The sequence below is a fragment of the Phoenix dactylifera genome, chromosome 4 (genome assembly GCF_009389715.1).
Source record: "Phoenix dactylifera cultivar Barhee BC4 chromosome 4, palm_55x_up_171113_PBpolish2nd_filt_p, whole genome shotgun sequence".
Lineage (NCBI taxonomy): Eukaryota > Viridiplantae > Streptophyta > Magnoliopsida > Arecales > Arecaceae > Phoenix > Phoenix dactylifera.
The window spans coordinates 22,839,291-22,856,618 of record NC_052395.1 but is presented as its reverse complement, the minus strand read 5'-3'; the positions used below and the strand labels follow the sequence as shown (position 1 = coordinate 22,856,618).

Genomic DNA, 17,328 nt, shown 5'->3' with positions numbered 1-17,328 from the left:
CGATACTGCCTCGACAGAGAGCAAGGCCATAGACCCAGTCCAGGATTTCACCTAGGTTTTGTTGAAGGATTAGGAGGAGAGCAAAGGACCGAGGTTAAGTTGGAAGTTCTGTTGGTGGTCTAGCAGTTTATGCCTCAGCATCTGCAATAGAAAAGTTCTGCAATGGTCACAAGGCCATAAACTGTGGTAATGATGGAAGAAAGCAAAAGGTGGTTGAAAGCACTTTCAAAGAAAGAAGCATTAGCAACCTTGCCTTGGAACCCAACAAGTCATGAATATTAGATTTTAAATGTTGCTAGAACTGCAATTCTTTGCTTTTACTGATGATTTCTATATCTTACAGGGTACAACCAATGATGTGACAGCCTTTCTAATCCTCGGAAGAAGTCAGAAAAAAGACTTAGCGACTCCGATATTTTAAGAGTGGATCAAAAATTTAATACAGTGATGGTGATTAACAGGGGAGGGGAGGCGCCCATTTTTGTTATTTGGAAAATTTTGGCAGTGCGACTACCAATATACTCATGACTAGAGCAGAAAACCACTTAATTAGTATTGGAATAATAACATAAAAGGTTAGCCCTTATATTCACATTTGCTGAAACTTGATTACCAGTCTGAGGATGCACAGCCATTACAGTAATGTTGATGAAACAATATTTCATCTTATTTACTTAGGAGGTTGCTTTATCTGCTGCATTTCATCTGATAATATATGTTGTGCACTTCTAGATTAGCCATGCTTCTATGACAATGTTGAGATAGAATAAATACCCTCATTACCAGTGGAACTGGAATGAGTGCATTGGATGACCATTCAATTGAGGAAAAAGCTGGTGAATTCACGTCTACATGTAGCCACTGGCTTTCGATTAATGCAAATATGCATATTGGGTAATTGCACTTGTTTTAGGAGGTTGAGTGATGTAAACATAGACTAAGACTTGGTCATGGGAAATTTCTACTGAGGGTTACTTCCCTGCTTCAGAAATTCCCCAGAAACTCGAATGGGTACTCACTAGTCACTTCCTAAGTATTTCCTTCAATTTTTTTTAAAATTCTTTTCCTTGTATCCATTGCTGCATCTGCTCCCAGTTTTGGCAACTAAGGTTTAAAGCATGACATACCTAGAGACACGGTGTCGAAGGATGAGCTTCTCATAATGGAATCATCGGAATACAGAACAAAACCATAAACTTCTTGCAAAAATTATGTGCTTGCTTTCTGGTACACCTTACAGATTACTCCTTTGACTTCATAACTTGATTGTTGACTAGGCCGGCCAATATGACTGAATTGATTATGATGTTTATAATTTTTTCCATTAGATTACAGTTTCTTAAATTTACTAACTTTTAGGATGTTTACAATGTGGTAGTAAAATTTGTCTTGGTACCTTTATTTTTTGGTGCTAACAAGGTGACAAAATACTATAAAATTATGAGGGATTGTTCGTTCTTGTAAAACAGAGTGATCAGAGTTTCTTCAAGTCCTCTTATCATGCCTAGTGATTAGTATAATACCAGTTCTATCAGGACAAAAGACATTTTCCTCTGGTCTCTTTCCTCGGCTCTTAGGTTGCTGTAGTTCATACTTTTAATTGCCCAACCGAATTAGAGCAAAGATCATCTTTGCTTTTATGCACTTTCCTTCTCTTGTCTATTTGGATTTGCAATTGTGTATCCACTACCATTCTTCGGTAATTTTGCTTGAGGTTAGGTTTATGTCCTAATTCTCTATACATCATTTTGTTGAACTTTGTTTAAATTCTGGAAGATAAGTAAACATGGTAATAAAGGAAATCAAGTAATAGATTGTCTTGTAAGAGAATGGACAGACATGAGGCACACGCACTGGATTTCCATTGTTTCAGAGGGTCTGATAAAAAATGCGGGTGTTACATCCATGATGAAAAATCTTTATAATTTTGAAGAAAGACCATAATTGTTCAAGATATTCATCAACCTTCTTCTACTTACTTTCATACATTTATCTAGGTTCAAGTTCTGTAATTGACACCTCATTTGGTGACACTGGTACTAACTTGCTTGAAGATTTGTGATGCGTACCTCCAGATAAATCAACTTCATTTGAATAAGCATCTGAATCCATGCCACTCCTTCCAGTGCAAAATGCTGGTCTAGAAGGAGCCGGGAGAGACACAGAGATACTGCTAAGCATCACAACAACTTGAAACATGTTGGGTCTATCAGATGGATTTTCCTGGACACACAATAGGCCAATCTGAACACATCTTAACACTTCGCTTCTTGGGCAATGGTTGCCTAAAAAAGGATCTAATATCTCCAAAATTGTTCCTTTGACCCACTGCTTCCAGACCTGCATGAAATGAATTTATTCAGTCATCTAGGACAGAACAACAGATGTATTTATGCAATTGAAAACTCACATAGCTCACTATATCTTCAGAATATTCAGAATTAGAAAAATCACTGTTCTTTCTGCCTGTCACGATCTCTAAAACCAGAACACCAAAGCTGTATACATCTGACTTGATAGAAAACTGCCCATGCATGACATACTCCGGTGCCATATACCCACTGTAATAAGATTAGTATATTATTTAAAATACTCTTTAATCAACCATCATTGGAATGCATAGGTTATTCTTCCAGATGGAGAATGCATAGGTTATTCAAGAGTTCTACTTACAATGTTCCAACAACTTGGTTTGTGGTGCACTGAGTTTGGTCTCCACCAAAAAGCCTAGCCAAACCAAAATCTGAAATCTTTGGGTTCAAATCTGCATCTAATAAGATATTGCTGGCTTTTAAATCCCGATGAATAATTTTTAATTGAGATTCTTCGTGCAGGTACTGTAGGCCTCGAGAAATCCCGCCAATGATCTTGTTCCTTTTTCCCCAGTTTAGTTGTTCACGCTTCTCACGATCTATGTGATACAAACTTGATAATCAATTAAGGATGATCAATTAAGGCAATACATGTTAGAGTAAGTCCAAAGAGGGCTTGAACATAAGATGGTCAGACATTTGTTTCTTCTGCACTAACAAAATGGTTACACTAGAAACACAACTAGATTTAGTTGGAAGAGGAGAGCCTAGATTTAAACAAACACCAAAGTTGGAGATTCAGTATTAAGTTATAGTTCAACTATATTATGGTTGCTACACACGTTTCTAAAGATGGTCAATTTTGAGTGGAAGAAGAAATTATACCAAAAAGAATGGTGTCCAGGCTTCTGTTAGGCACATATTCATAAACAAGCAACTTCTCTTGTTCTTCCAAGCAAACACCCAGAAGCCTTACAAGATTCCTGTGCTGGAGTTTTGCAACTAAAACTAGCTCATTTCTCAGCTCTCTGAATCCTTGTGATGAAGTAGCTGATAACCTCTTCACTGCTATTTCTCGTCCATCAGGTAGTAGTCCCTATACATAATTATAAGGTTAACATGAATTATATAGAACTAGAAGAAATTAAAGATAAATATAGAACTGATTTGGATCAAGAAGATTACGTATGTTAAATTTTTATATTGGAGTACAATTTTATTAAGATTAGATATAGAGAAGTTGACGCAATAGGCTACCATGATACCTTGTAAACTGCACCAAAGCCACCTTCTCCAAGTTTGTTCTCTTCAGAAAAGTTAGCTGTTGCAAATCGTAGTGTAGATATATCAAGTAATAGGGACTCAACACTTGCGATTTCCTTCGGGCTACTCCCATCTACTGAAAGTGCACAGAATTTTGAAGCTATTGTCAAAAATTTCTTTTGAATCTTACAAATAATGATAACAAGATGAGATAATTGGACCAGGACAAAAATTCGGAAAATGATGTCGCTCAATTAAACCAAGTCAGCTCTAAATCAAGACCAATATATAGGTCATTGCCTTCGAAGGCAGTGACTTGTGGACTGCTGAACCTAGTTTTTACAGGCTTATTAAAGGCCGTTGAAATAAATAATCAAGCAATGCACACTTTTTATTGCTTACAGTAAGCCCTTCATAACTTCTATAACAACTTCACCTAAGATTTCATCCTTTTCCCCTCTTGGTAGAACTTTTTCAAGCTCTCCAACAAAAATGTAAAGAAAAGAATTGGATATTTTGTGAAACAATAGAAAGCATTTAATTCATGGGTTACTTACATGGTAACTTTACAAATGGCTTCCTCCTCCTCGTGATGCAAATGCAAATTATGGAGATCAGCACGAATGCAGTTACGAGAGGTATAGCAATAGCAAGGACCATACCGGTGGCCTTTTTCTTCTTTCCTGCATTGATAAATGGCCACTTTCATCTGCATTTCTGTATCAACATGGCACATCGAGGATAACAAGACATGGAGCCATTGGTTAAGACGTACATCATATTAGTGCATCTTTATTGTGTGTTACAAATGTTTGCGGCATGTATGGTAATTGAGGTCAATCATATTGTGGGAAAGCTTTTATTAGTATTTACTCTATAAACCTTATGATTCTTGTCTGACAGTTTTGTTGACTAGAGTGTCTCGGATAAGTGGATTGAGTTTGGATACTTTGTGGTGAATGTTTTACACCATAGAGGTTGTATAGTCCTCGATGATTGCCACATCATCTGATTGTGGAGACATACAACTGTCAAATACGGCATCGTGTTGCATTCCAAATGTTGTACTTCACTATTGAATGCTAAATAGCTGTCTGTCTCCATGATCGAATGACATGGCGGTGATTAAGGTTTGTACAGTTCTCTTTGGTGCAAAACACGCACCGTAGAGGATCCCGACTCAAGCGAATTAGATGTGAAGCATAACTAGGGTTCCAAAATGGATTGCCATTTAAAAGGAATCCATGTGCAAACTTTTCATGTTCGAAGGTTAGTAATCAGCATGCGATCTTATGGAAGTGTTAATTTGGTGCAATTATGATAGTGTGAACTACCTTTGATCAAACAAGATATACTGGTGCTAGCTAGCAAACCCTTAAATTAAAGAAAAGGTTCTCTACTTTGGCTAGTTTGTGGAAATGACCCTTGTATCTTACAGCACCAAGCATTAGTGCCTCGCTCTCTTGTTTATATAATATTGCTTTCTTTTTCTTTTTTTTACTAGAGGCCAATTAGGAAGAGTTGATCTTTATTGTTACTTTAAAGGGTTTTATGTATGTATACCCTTCTAAATATACGAAATTATATAAATATCCTCGTAAAATTACTATTTGCATGTATATTCTTCTTTTTTTTGTATATATACATATACCATTTCATGTCGTTAAAAAATAAACGGCTTAAAATTAAAATGACTGAAATATCCTTATGGATAGATATGAAAAAAAAAGTTGTAAGGGTATACACATAAATAGCAACTTTATGAGGATATTTTTGCAATTTCTTATATTTAGAAAGATGTATATTTAAATAATCTATTAAAAAAACAAAACTCGGTTGAAATTTGCCAAGTCTTTTATGATTCAATTGGATCGATAAGTCAAAAAAAGATCGAGTCACATTTTGGTAATGATATTTACCATTGATTTTGATATAATTATTATTATTAAATCTATGACATCTACATATTCTTCATTATTTTTAAAAGATTAAAGGATATCAAATTTAAATTAATTATAGATGTTTAGATTTGTAAAATATTTGTTAGTGATTTGTAAATATTGAGTTTTTTTTTTGAGGCAAGAATTTTGCAAAAGCAACATGATTTATTCTATAAGAGTTGATATTAACATGATTTAATATTTTTTGTTATTTTTTTTATTAATGAATTATCTTTACTAGATTTTGATCATTTTTTAATAAATTTTTTTTAAGTGTATGCCCTCCTAAATATGTGTAATTGCATGAATACCTTCTCAAAGTTGCTACTTGCATCTATATCCATATAAAATTTTCTTTTTGCATGTCTACATGTAAGGGTATTTCAGCCATTTCAATTTTAAATTGTTTATTTTTTAAAAGTGTTGGTTAGTATTATGTAAAAAAAAGTAAAAAAAAGGGTATACATGCAAAATTAAATATTTTATAAGGATATACATATAAATAGCAATTTTATGAGAATATTCATATAATTTTATATATTTTAAAGGTATACATGGCAAAAAAAAAAAAAAATCTACTTTAAATCACCTAATACTTCTCAACTAAATTATGTAGAGACATGCCTTTAGCGGAAAAAACAAAAAGAAAATGTAGCCATTAAACTCAAATCGATAGGATATTAGTAAACAGATTAGAAATGATTGGATCTCAAACAGAGTAGGAAGGACTCATCTATTCCCTATTAAGTCGCCGTCGATAAACTGATGCTATTGAAACTAGTTTACTAGTACCGGTCGGCTACTACCCTTACCTTCTTCCTCAGGTGTTTTGGTAGGTGGAGGCACTACCGGCGCCGGTGCGTTCTCCGGCGGCTCCTCAAGTCTTAGCGACGGTGCCCCGTCGAAGAACTTGTATATCTCGTACCTAAAATTGCAGCTTGCTGCGACCACCCTCCCTCCCTCCTTCCCCTCTAGCTGTGTCGGTCTTGGCTCAAGGATATTTTGGAGGCACTGCTGGCACTGGCTCGGCGATAGGTCCTGTGTGCACTGCACCAGACCATATATCTGAGGAAAAGGAGCCTTGGTGGAATTCACCATCTGCCCGGTGGCGAACCTCCTCGTCGAGTTGGAGACGGCCCAATCGGTGATCGCGCTCATAAGCTCGTCCACAATCTTGGCGAACCGGCTGGCGTCGGTCACGTTTTTGACGTTCCACTTGATCTCCCGCACCGAGGTGGCGACGGTCGAGAAGAAGCGCTGGTTGGAGTAGCGAAGGAGGCAGTCATCGTAGCCTACGATGGCGCCTTTGTTGTACGCGCAGAGCTGGGGGGCGTCTTGGATCGCGTCGCCGCTGAGGCAGGAGCGGCAGACCGAGGCATTGGTGTCGCCGCGGCACATGGCGAGGCCGTAGATTTGGTCAGGGATCTGGCCGACGGTGGCGTTGAGGAAGCCACCGGAGAGAGAAGTGTTGGATGCGAGGGAACGGAGGAGGAGGTTGAGGTTGGTCTCATAAGTGCTGTTGGCGGCGTAGTTGCCGGTGCTGCCACAGTGTGTGTAGATGGGATCGCCGGCAGTGGGAGGGGAAAGGAATATGAGGAAGAGAAGGCATAGGAAGAAAGGGAAGGAAACATGGCGAAATGATACCATGGACTACGGTTACAGCGGGAACACACAGTGCTTCTGAGCACGACAGAGCAAAGCTGTTAAGTATGGCTGGCTGTGGAAACAGGGTGCGAGCTAGAGGAAACTGTGAGGCGACGCGTTCGAAGGAAGCTGGAAATGCCTTGGGAACGAGAAACGACTAAGAGCAGCAGCGGTCGACTTGGTCGTCGTTTTATTTTGCGATTTACCATGCCTACGAGGATGCGACTCTGAGGCAGCGTTGGCCCAATATGACCACTTAGATTATGGCGAATTAGGGTTCAGTCCAGTGGCATGGCTCATGGATTCGATCAATAGGTGTTAAAGACCAGATGCTATGGCCTTGCCAAATTGCATTTGTATCTCGGCATTCATGATTTTGCCTACTCAAACCAGAAACAATCCACAAGGGCCCTGGAATGCCCACCATAAGATCGGCAGGTGTTCTCATGTTTGTAAAATTTGCAACCTAAATCTCACGTTTGTCCCAGTCAAGTTCCATGTTAAATAAATAGCAAATACAAACACGCACTCTTTTTTTTGGGTACAAAGCACGCCATCTCGTGGAAGAAAATGAAAGGAGTGGTCTGTTAGACCTGAGGAAAGGTTGTTGGTCAACATAGGTGGGCTTAAAAAACTATGTATGAACAACAGGATTCCATTCAACTTGCGGAAAAGAGGGACAAAAGTACTCCGTGGACTCTAGAAAGCATCGTGTAGGCCGTTTAATATGGCACCTTATCAGCTAGTATAAGAATCTTAAAGCAGATGCCAGAGGGGACCAGACGGGAACCAACATAGAAGGTTCCGTTAAATCTCCAGAGGACAAACTCACCTCGTCCCTCCGATCTCGTTGATCCAACTGCTTCTTGCTTCTTCTTTTTTTTAAAGAAAAGAGAAAAAAAATCCCCTTTTTTCTTTCACTTTGTACCTGATCAATTTCTTAGGGTCCCGTGGGTGGTCGTACATTCTTGATCCCAATTTTTTTTAGGATTTCTCTTGCTTTGTTAAATAATTATCTTTTCTAGTAACACCTCTAAATTGATACATTGGTAGTCTGAAATCTGAATAACTTGATGTGCTTCATTCCGTCTTTGTCGCTGTCTCTATGCGTTGCCATTGGCTGCAGCGGAATCGAACGCTCATGAGATCCTGTCCGAATTCCAGAAGCTGTAAACTTTTCTGACAACGAGAAGCGCTTGTTGCAAGCTTGGTTGATTCAGATTGTTGCTTGGGTTAAGGGGAGACTGTGAATGTTAACAGCCAGGAAGAGATCGATTTCATCTTTGGCTAAAGTGATGCTCAGGAATATTGGAGCTGCAAAGAAAATTTTCACCACATAGAGTTCCAATGCACCATGGTTGTTATTTAACATCTAGGACTTATTTTTGTTTGTGTTACCAAACAAAAATTTTAGGATTTCATGTTTATTAAATCGTATTGATTGAAGACAAGTTTCACGAGATGGATAACACTAAAGACCATGAACTTTGGATTTTCGCTGGCTAGTTAATTGAATGATTCATTTTCTTGACGGTTAGGTAGCAAGGGGATATGCCCAAGATGTATTGTGGTTAATGCTTAATGTTGCATTTTGCAAGATTCCCTCAGCACAATTAGTATTCAGTGCTACATCTAGAACTTACGTGGCTAGGAGTTTGTGTGGGTGTGCAAGAGCCCTAACTGGGCTCAAAAGATATTTGAGACATGGATAACATAGGTGCTCGTCACAAAATTTGCTGGGTTAAATAGTAAGTTTTAGGTGTTAGATAACCATGGCTATATATTTGTTAGGGATGGCAACATGTCGGAAATAGATCGGCTATCACTACAACAATAAAGAGTTGTCGCGACTCTATATTACCGACGCTAAATAAAAACGTCGGCATTTTTTTTTTCCCGACAGTAACCGCCGACGCTTGTAAAGAGTGTCGGTAAAAAAACCATTACTGACGCTTATAAGCGTCGGCATAGATAAAAATACGACGACGCTTATAAGCATCGTCGGACTTCACTCCTCCCACCACAAAACCTAATCGATCCCCTCCCCTCACATCCCACAGCCCTAAATCCTCAGCCCTTCTGTCCCCTTCCGGCGACCGACCCCTTCCGTCCTCAGCCCTTTTCACCGATCTCCGCCGCATCTCCTTCCCCTCTCCCCTCTCCGTTGGCCTCCTCTTCGTGGACGACTTCAAGATGCAGTGGGTAGATATACTCAAGATGCTAGATAGAGTAGTAGTACTGCAGAGGTTAATGATCTGAAGGCAGAGATAAAGGAGTTGAAGCAGAGCCACCAGACAAAGATGCAATCTTTGAGGGCTCAGATTAATCAGATTACATCTTTGTTGCATCAGTTTGTCCCTCCTCAAGTAAATTACTACATCTACTTGAACATTTTGCATAAGTATCATATTTTTCTTAAAGAGCTTAATAATTCTCGTATTCTTAACTTCTTAAGTTTTTTTATTACAGGTTCCTGATACTTCATCTGCACATAGAGATGGTGATGCCAGCGACCCTTGAAGCATTTATTTTGGAGTTTTATATGTATTTTTTATGCTTTTTGAAGTACATTGTAAACGTAAATTGATAGTATGAATGTAATTTGACAATATGAATGTTTAGATAAATATGTTTGATTTTGTGTATATCTCACTTAGTATGTGTGGCTTTGATTTCGTAAACAGGATTTAAAAATTTTTAAATTTTTTTTTTTTAAAAATAATATTCTAACGACGCTTTAAAGCGTCGTTAAAATTCCGACCAGAAATCAATTAGCGACGCTTTAAAGCGTCGGTAAGTTAGAATTAGCGATGCTTTAAAGCGTCGGTAAATCGAACATTTACTGACGCTATAAAGCGTTGTTAAATTGCAATTTGCGATGCTTTAAAGCGTCGCTATGGTTTAAATTACCGACGCTAAAAGCGTCGGTAAAGCGTCGCTAATTTTCGACGCTCTTGGAAGCGTCGGAAAATATTTTCTCCACTGTAGCATAGGCGACGCTTTACCGATGCTTAGGAAAGCGTCGGGATGGTTTTTAGCGACGCTTAAAAGCGTCGCTAAAGGCCAAAAATCGCGTCGCTAATGCCCAATATTCTTGTAGTGAACTTTGCTTATTTTTTTTTTTGAAGATCGACGAATCAAATGATATTTCTGTTCCAATTTCTGCCCTCATGCTATTATCTGTTCCTGCCCCATAATTGCCTCAGAGCGGGGCGGGGCAGGTAGAGTTAAGGAAAGGGGTAGGGCAAGTAAAATTAAATGAGGTAGGTTGGATGGGTTGAGTCAGTTAAAGTTACAAAATCAATTTTTTTCTTACATATAAATCAATTTATTTATTTATTTTTTTGCCTTGAGGGAGAAATTTGTGAAGATATATATATATATATATATATATATATATATATATATATATATATATATATATATAGAGAGAGAGAGAGAGAGAGAGAGAGAGAGAGAGATCGGGTTCGGAGTGGGTTTTACCATTATCCATATCTGCCCCGGATCTATTACGGGTTAGGTGAAATCTGCTCCATTCAAATTGGGTTGGGTCGGGTGCCTGATGGGGCGGACTAAATTGCAAGCCCAAGTGTTTGGCCATTCCTGCTAGGTTTAGACCTAAAAACATTGTATTTTTTTTCGGGAGGGGGTGAGGGGCAGGCATATGAGCTTTTGGTTGCCTTAGGTCGAAGGAATTTTGAATGCCATGGATCAGCTCTTAATTGATTAAATCATAACTATTATGTGAAAACAGAAAGATGTAAACAAAGTTCACAAGTATTTAGTGATCACATATAGCTAAAGACGTGAAATCTCGTCACAAGTATTGAAAAGTAAAAGAACATGCTTGGTCACACTGACCAGTAATTTCACCCAATGCCTTATTGCCAATTGGCAGCGCATTTTACCAAGTATTTTTTGTGGCATTTAAATTTTTACGATAAATAATGTACAAACATTGAGTCTCCCTTTAAAAGCTAGCTATCAAAGTAAAACTTTCATGAGTTGTCTTGTGGCATATTTTAAAAAGTCAAAGAAGTTAAAACTTTATGCCGAATCACTGATGCTTCCTTTCCTATACTTTGAAAGACAAGCTTATATGATGAGATTAATGTAACAAATTGCTGTCATGCAGAAATTAAAATGCAATTATTTTCATAGCAAGTGGATATCTATTTGGCAGCTAGGCCATTTCAATAACTTCCTTCTGAAGTAGCATAATAATAATTCTAAGTTTCTGAGTTAGCTTTTCATGCCTTGCCCCCCCAAAAATAGCAAAATATGTAATAATCATAACTTTGAAAGATGCCCCTTGGAACTTATGATTTGAAATGTATATAGAACTCTTTAGGAATAATGAAGGCCAATATCTGGTTAAACTTTTTCTTTCTGATGTAAATATCTAGTTAACCTAGGGAAAGGAAAAGAATATATTGTACAATTACTGTCTCATCATGTATAATAAGGTATTTTTGATTATCTTGCTTACACATCAAACATATTAAACTATCTATATGTAATTTGTGAAGTCCATATATAATTCCAAAACTACAAAAGCAACCAGCCATCTAGATTTGAAAGGCAGGCTGATGGAATACAAACATTTACTAGTACAGTTGTTTCTCCCCCTATCGAGGGTTTAGTTCGGTAATTGATGCCTCATTTGAAGAGAATAGAGTCGATGTACTTGTAGACTGCTCATGTTTACCTCTAGATGGACCGGCATCTTCAACAAATCCATATGACTCTGTCATGGCATTTGCATAAAAAAATGCAGGCTGTGAGGGAGTTTGGAGTTTCATTTTGTACCGGTTGAGCATCAAAAAAACTGATAACATGTTTGGCCCGTCACTTGGATTTTCCTGTACAGATAACAGCCCAATGTTGATGCATCTCAAGATTTCGTGGCTTGAATAATTTTCAGCCATGCTTGGATCAACTAATTTCAGTGCTGTCTCATTGGTCCAACATTGCCATGCCTGTTAAAAGTCTGTTAGAATATGGCGTAGTCATCTCTAGACATATATCATAGTAGAAAATGTAAATGTGAATTTTGTAGTACTTACATAGCTTAGAAGATTCATCACATTTCCAGGGTCATAGAAACTATTGTTCCTTCTTCCGCTGACAATTTCCAAAACTAATACACCAAAACTAAAAACATCTGACTTAAGGGAAATACTCCCATGTATAGCATACTCTGGTGCCATATATCCACTGCAAACCATTAACAATCGAATAATATGAACCATTAAGGCTTAAAGCACAGTGAAATTTAGGCTTCAAAAACTTACTATGTTCCTACAACTTTAGTTGTCTTGCTTTCAGTATGGTCTCCACCAAAAAGTCTTGCCAATCCAAAGTATGCAATCTTGGGATTCATGCTTGCATCTAACAAAATGTTGCTAGCTTTCAGATCTCGATGAATAATTCGTACTCTAGAATCTTCATGAATATACAATAGTCCCCTAGCAATCCCTTGAATGATGTTGTGCCGTTGTTCCCAGTTTAGCTGTTCACTTTTGGCTGCATCTAGTTAATCCAGATAGAGCATGTTTAATGTTATGTACCACTGCCAAAAATGGTTAATTTATTAATTTATAGAGATCAAATTGTATGCTAACCGAAAGAGCATTGCTGGTTTAGTTGGTTAGCACAAACCTATTAACGTATATAATGTATGCTTATACGGTACCAGTTACTTCTCACTTCTTCCTCAGTTTCTTTTGACTATCCAATTTGACCTTGAGTAGTTCTACATGCTCAGCCTTCCTGAGAAACCAAAACAAACAAAACTCTGGGATTATGTATCACCTACTACGGAACTTCTTTTGAGTGAATTTTGTTCAGAACTTCCTATTATTTTTAAAGTTTTTTTGGGGCTCTTGTTTTGTAAATATGAGTGTCTTTTCTATGTATTTTGGAGTACCTGTATGCATCTTTTGTGAGCATGTTCATTTTATATACTCATTTTGGCATATGTTAAGAATATAGTCATGTTTTCATATCTAGCAAACATTATTGTGTGCCTTCACAATCTTATGCTATGTGTTTATATTATGAAATTTTCTTTTTGCTTTGTTAGCTTCATAGATTTTCTTACTAAGCCTATTAATCTTTAGATTAATTGGCAGGGATTTTAGCAGACCAGTTTTGACCTCAAATGTCAAACTTACATGTGTGTACTCTTTAAGTCATAGATGTTCTGTACTATATTTTGGGTCTAATTTTGGTATATGGTTCATTATAAAGTTAACAATTGTAACCATTTGTAAGCATAAACAAGAAGACTTATCCCATCTAGTTTGGGTCACGTATTTAGGGATCTTATAATGTCATTGGTCCATATCCAAGCCAAGCAGTCTGAAATGATGAAGTCATTTCTCATATGAAAAATTAAACCTTAAATTACTGAATATGTTTCAGCAGACTTTGCAAGCAAGGTTTGTTAGGGACTTGGAGATATCTAAGCAATGGAAAAAGTACCAAATATAAATGTGTCGAGGCTCTTATTCTGGATGTATTCATAGACAAGCAACTGCTCTTGCATTTCCAAGCAATAACCCAACACTCTTACAAGATTCTTATGGTGAAGCTGAGCAACAAAGTCCACTTCATTTCTTAATTGTTCCAGTCCTTGCCCTGAACTTTTTGAAAGCCTCTTTACAGCTATGTCCTGTCCATCTGATAATGTTCCCTGTTAGAAAGCATAAGAGAACTAGGTATTTTATCAATTTGTAACAGAAAATTAGAAGATAGCACCATACGCTGTTTATTATTGAAATTAATGAATCTTTGTCTAAACAGCCAGTAGCTTATACTAATCCATTACTACCTTATAAACTGTGCCAAAACCACCCTCTCCAAGCTTATTTGCACTGGAGAAATTATTAGTGGCTTCTTTGATTGTAGGCAAATCAAATAGCAGAGAACTTTTCCTTGTAATATCATTGATGTCTTCCCCTATTAACAAAAGAATAAGCAAGATGAAAAAACCTCTGCAGTGTGCACAAAGAAATATTTAATGAAAGAATGTGAAGGAAATAGTAGAAGAATTCACAGGGCATTCTGGATATGAATATCATTGCCCAACAATGTTGCTGATAAATATAGCATGTTTTATAGGTGATTTATTCCTCACTTACATAGACTACATTGGTTTTTCAAAGTATTATTTTACTAAATAAATAAATAATAAACAACCAGTTATCTTGTTTGATCATTACATGAAACCTAGCATGGTCCCCATTGTTTAGGTGGCCACCTGAGCACCTAGGTACCTTTGGCACTTGTTGCATACATGGATACTAGCTAGTGCGGCCATCCAAGCACCTACCTGGGTATTTGCACATAACCACTATCTAGTTCTTGAAGGTGCACCTAAGATGGATATTTAAGGTTGCACTACCTTGTACTACTATCTAAATGTTTTTTATGATTTTTGAAAAAATTAAATAATATAATCATTATCATAAAATTTATCTGTATGTGACAGTTACTACATTTCATACAAATTTAGTGAATCATTGTGTAATTTAACGCCAATAACAGACCTATGTCCTTGGTATACCACGAAGGACCTTAAAGGGGTTGCTGCCCAGGTTTCCCTTATTGTTCTGACAACGTTGTGCATCCACAGAGTCTGGCAGATATTTGGGTATAGATGCAATAAGAGAATCCATTTGTAGTTATTGAACCAAAGACTGTTTAAATTGATACGCCAGCAAAGGAAGGCCATAGAACCATGCAAATCTGATGTCTAGTGTAAAGCACATTCAATGCACATGGTGATGCATGTGATGAAATATGGATGACCAGGATTTAGGGCATGTATTAATCCATGATGATGGGTTTCTTGTTCATTTATGGTTGATCAAATTATTTTCCATCTTTTCTCCAGAACGGTGATACATTTTGGGAATTCAATCACCCATTTACCATCATAGCTTATTCTTTGGCTACTCTATAACCAATGACAAGAATTTGAGAATGTCTGTTGGCTACTTACCGTTTCTTTTCTTTATAGCCTTCTGTCTCCACAAGCAAATGCAAACAAAGCATGCTAGCATGAGTATGACTACCATAAGGGCGAAAACAATAATGCTGAGTTCTTGCTACGTTCTTTTCTTGTCCTGCACCAAGTGAAAATTTCATGTATAGCTGTCCTTTTGGTTATATCATTTGAATATTTGGTTAAGAGATGTTAAAGGCTATAATTAACAAACACGAATGTGGCAAGTCTACTTTCCTCAATGTTGTAAAATAGATTGCACGACTCAGATGACATAAATAATATGATTGAAACATAAATAATATGTTTGTCCACACAAATGTGCCTGTGAGTGCAAACAGAAAATACTTTATAGGTTATATAATTCTATTCTTTAGTTTTAAGATTCTTAATCATAAGAGTTTCTTATTTTGTCTAACAGAACCTCTTTCCATGGACAGGAGCTTTTTCTTTTTGAACCTCAATTGCAGGTTGTGCTAGCTTCTTGGTACTTATCTTGGTCTTCACATTGTCTATTGGAACTTTCATTTTCTCTACAGGAATAACTGGGTTCCTCCCATTGAGAGCATTGACAGGAGACTTGTTAGGATCCCTCATATGCCATGAAAATTTCGAAATAATTTTCAGATTGCAGCGGAAAACATATGCGGGATCCGTTCATCGCATGAACGTATTTTAAAACCTTTCGTTTGTAGATAGATTAGAATTAAATTATTTAAAACCATTTTTAAAATCATTAAGAAGATCAGATCTTCACCTTGTGCGGGTAGATGGTCTCCGCAAATCTGATTTACGTGGTATTTGATGAAGGTTCAGTGGAAGCCGCACACGCATCCGGCCTCTACAGGTATCCACACGAAGTATTGAACCGATCGAAGCCTTTGTATCTCCCCGGGGTGCTAGCTCCCTTGCAGAGATAACTCTTGATGGCTGATATCCTCCCTTCTGCAATCAACTCTTGATTGTTTTTGAGAGGAAGAACAAAGATAAAGGGAGAAGATGATAACACTCTTTGCAGCCTTTTCTATCGTTCTTGCGGTGGAAGAAGGAATCAAGGAGGAGGAGCCCACAACACCACCACCTTTTTTTTTTTTTATGGTTGCGGCTGATAACAAGAGGAGAATGGAGGGGCTTCACGGCACAAAAGGAGAGGGTAGAAAAAACTTCACGGCAGCCCCCTTTTTATTCCTTTTTTAAGATAAAGTTGGAGCTCCTAAAATTTAGGAGCTCCATTCTTATCCATTATTTAAGAGGAGGGGCGTGGGCCCCTCCTCCTTTTCTTCCCGTGAAATGCCAAGGGAGGGGTGTACGCCCCTCCCTCTTACATCATGCACGCCTCCACTTGATCTAATCAAGTGGAGGTTAGGGGCTTAATCTTAGGAGGTTTAGTCTCTTTCAAAAAGGACTAAGTGCACCCCTTTCTTTTTATTCCAAATCCTAATCTAACTAGGATTTAATTGAAGAAAGACTCCATTGAACTCTTCAATCCTAATCCAATTAGGAGTTTTTTAATTAATTAAATTAAAATTTAGAATTAATTAAGACTTAAGAAAATCCTAATCTAATCAGGACTTGTTCAAATTTCAGCCCTAAGACAATTAGGACTTTAGAAATCCTATTCCAAGTAGGACTCTAATTTAATTTGAAATCCTAATCCAATTAGGACTTCATGAATCCCACTCCAAGTAGGACTCATAATCAAGTCTAATTAATTAAATCTAATTAATTAAATTGCAATCCGATTGCAATTATTCCTTCTTCCAACCACTAACTCTTAGCGGGTTATCCATTTATCAATCTAATTGATTATTTGTGATTCCTAATCACATTCAACCATCGGATCGGTCAATACCTCTAATGTGTGTGACCCCATAGGTTCTATTTTGACTGGTAGTGAGATATATTGCGATCTCTATCACAATATCATTGAAAACTCCTTTCAATGGGTTGAAACAATTCCAACTCAACTCATCAAGATTCATCGACCATCAAGATGATCCCTGTGAGTCTCACCATCCACCAGTGACACCTAGCAGTATGTAGTGGCTACCCAGCAGAACAGAATGATGAACCTCTAGGTGCAGTTATCGTATGATACAGTCCTTCTATCATGGATCCCTACAGACCGAAGGTCATGGATAACTCGTCAAACCCCGTC

The 17,328-nt window shown here is 37.5% G+C and overlaps 2 protein-coding genes across 2 annotated transcripts; both read right to left on the bottom strand.

Annotated features, from left to right (window-relative positions):
• Positions 1 to 1,893: 1,893 nt before the first annotated feature.
• LOC103698634 (cysteine-rich receptor-like protein kinase 6) lies at positions 1,894 to 7,446 on the bottom strand. Its single transcript, XM_039125887.1, has 6 exons — positions 6,328 to 7,446; positions 4,133 to 4,258; positions 3,578 to 3,711; positions 3,198 to 3,408; positions 2,674 to 2,911; positions 1,894 to 2,561 (listed from the first exon to the last, which is right to left on the bottom strand). The coding sequence occupies exons 1-6, from the start codon at positions 7,160 to 7,162 to the stop codon at positions 2,360 to 2,362; spliced, it is 1,746 nt and encodes a 581-aa protein (XP_038981815.1). The 5' UTR covers positions 7,163 to 7,446; the 3' UTR covers positions 1,894 to 2,359.
• A 4,174-nt stretch (positions 7,447 to 11,620) lies between these two features.
• Positions 11,621 to 15,767, bottom strand: LOC113461548 (cysteine-rich receptor-like protein kinase 10). The gene is made up of 5 exons (XM_039126248.1): positions 15,590 to 15,767; positions 13,995 to 14,122; positions 13,646 to 13,856; positions 12,454 to 12,691; positions 11,621 to 12,376 (listed from the first exon to the last, which is right to left on the bottom strand). The coding sequence occupies exons 1-5, from the start codon at positions 15,765 to 15,767 to the stop codon at positions 12,175 to 12,177; spliced, it is 957 nt and encodes a 318-aa protein (XP_038982176.1). The 3' UTR covers positions 11,621 to 12,174.
• Between the last annotated feature and the right edge of the window lie 1,561 nt (positions 15,768 to 17,328).

Coding starts and splice junctions, on each gene's coding strand:
- LOC103698634 (XM_039125887.1), bottom strand. CDS start 7,162: ATGGTATCATTTCGCCATGTTTCCTTCCCTTTCTTCCTATGCCTTCTC. Junction 2,912..3,197: donor CCTGGACACCATTCTTTTTG/GTATAATTTCTT, acceptor TGTATCACATAG/ATCGTGAGAAGCGTGAACAA. Junction 2,562..2,673: donor AACCAAGTTGTTGGAACATT/GTAAGTAGAACT, acceptor ATCTTATTACAG/TGGGTATATGGCACCGGAGT.
- LOC113461548 (XM_039126248.1), bottom strand. CDS start 15,767: ATGAGGGATCCTAACAAGTCTCCTGTCAATGCTCTCAATGGGAGGAAC. Junction 14,123..15,589: donor TGTCCATGGAAAGAGGTTCT/GTTAGACAAAAT, acceptor TTTTGTTAATAG/GGGAAGACATCAATGATATT. Junction 12,692..13,645: donor CCTCGACACATTTATATTTG/GTACTTTTTCCA, acceptor TGGATTAACTAG/ATGCAGCCAAAAGTGAACAG.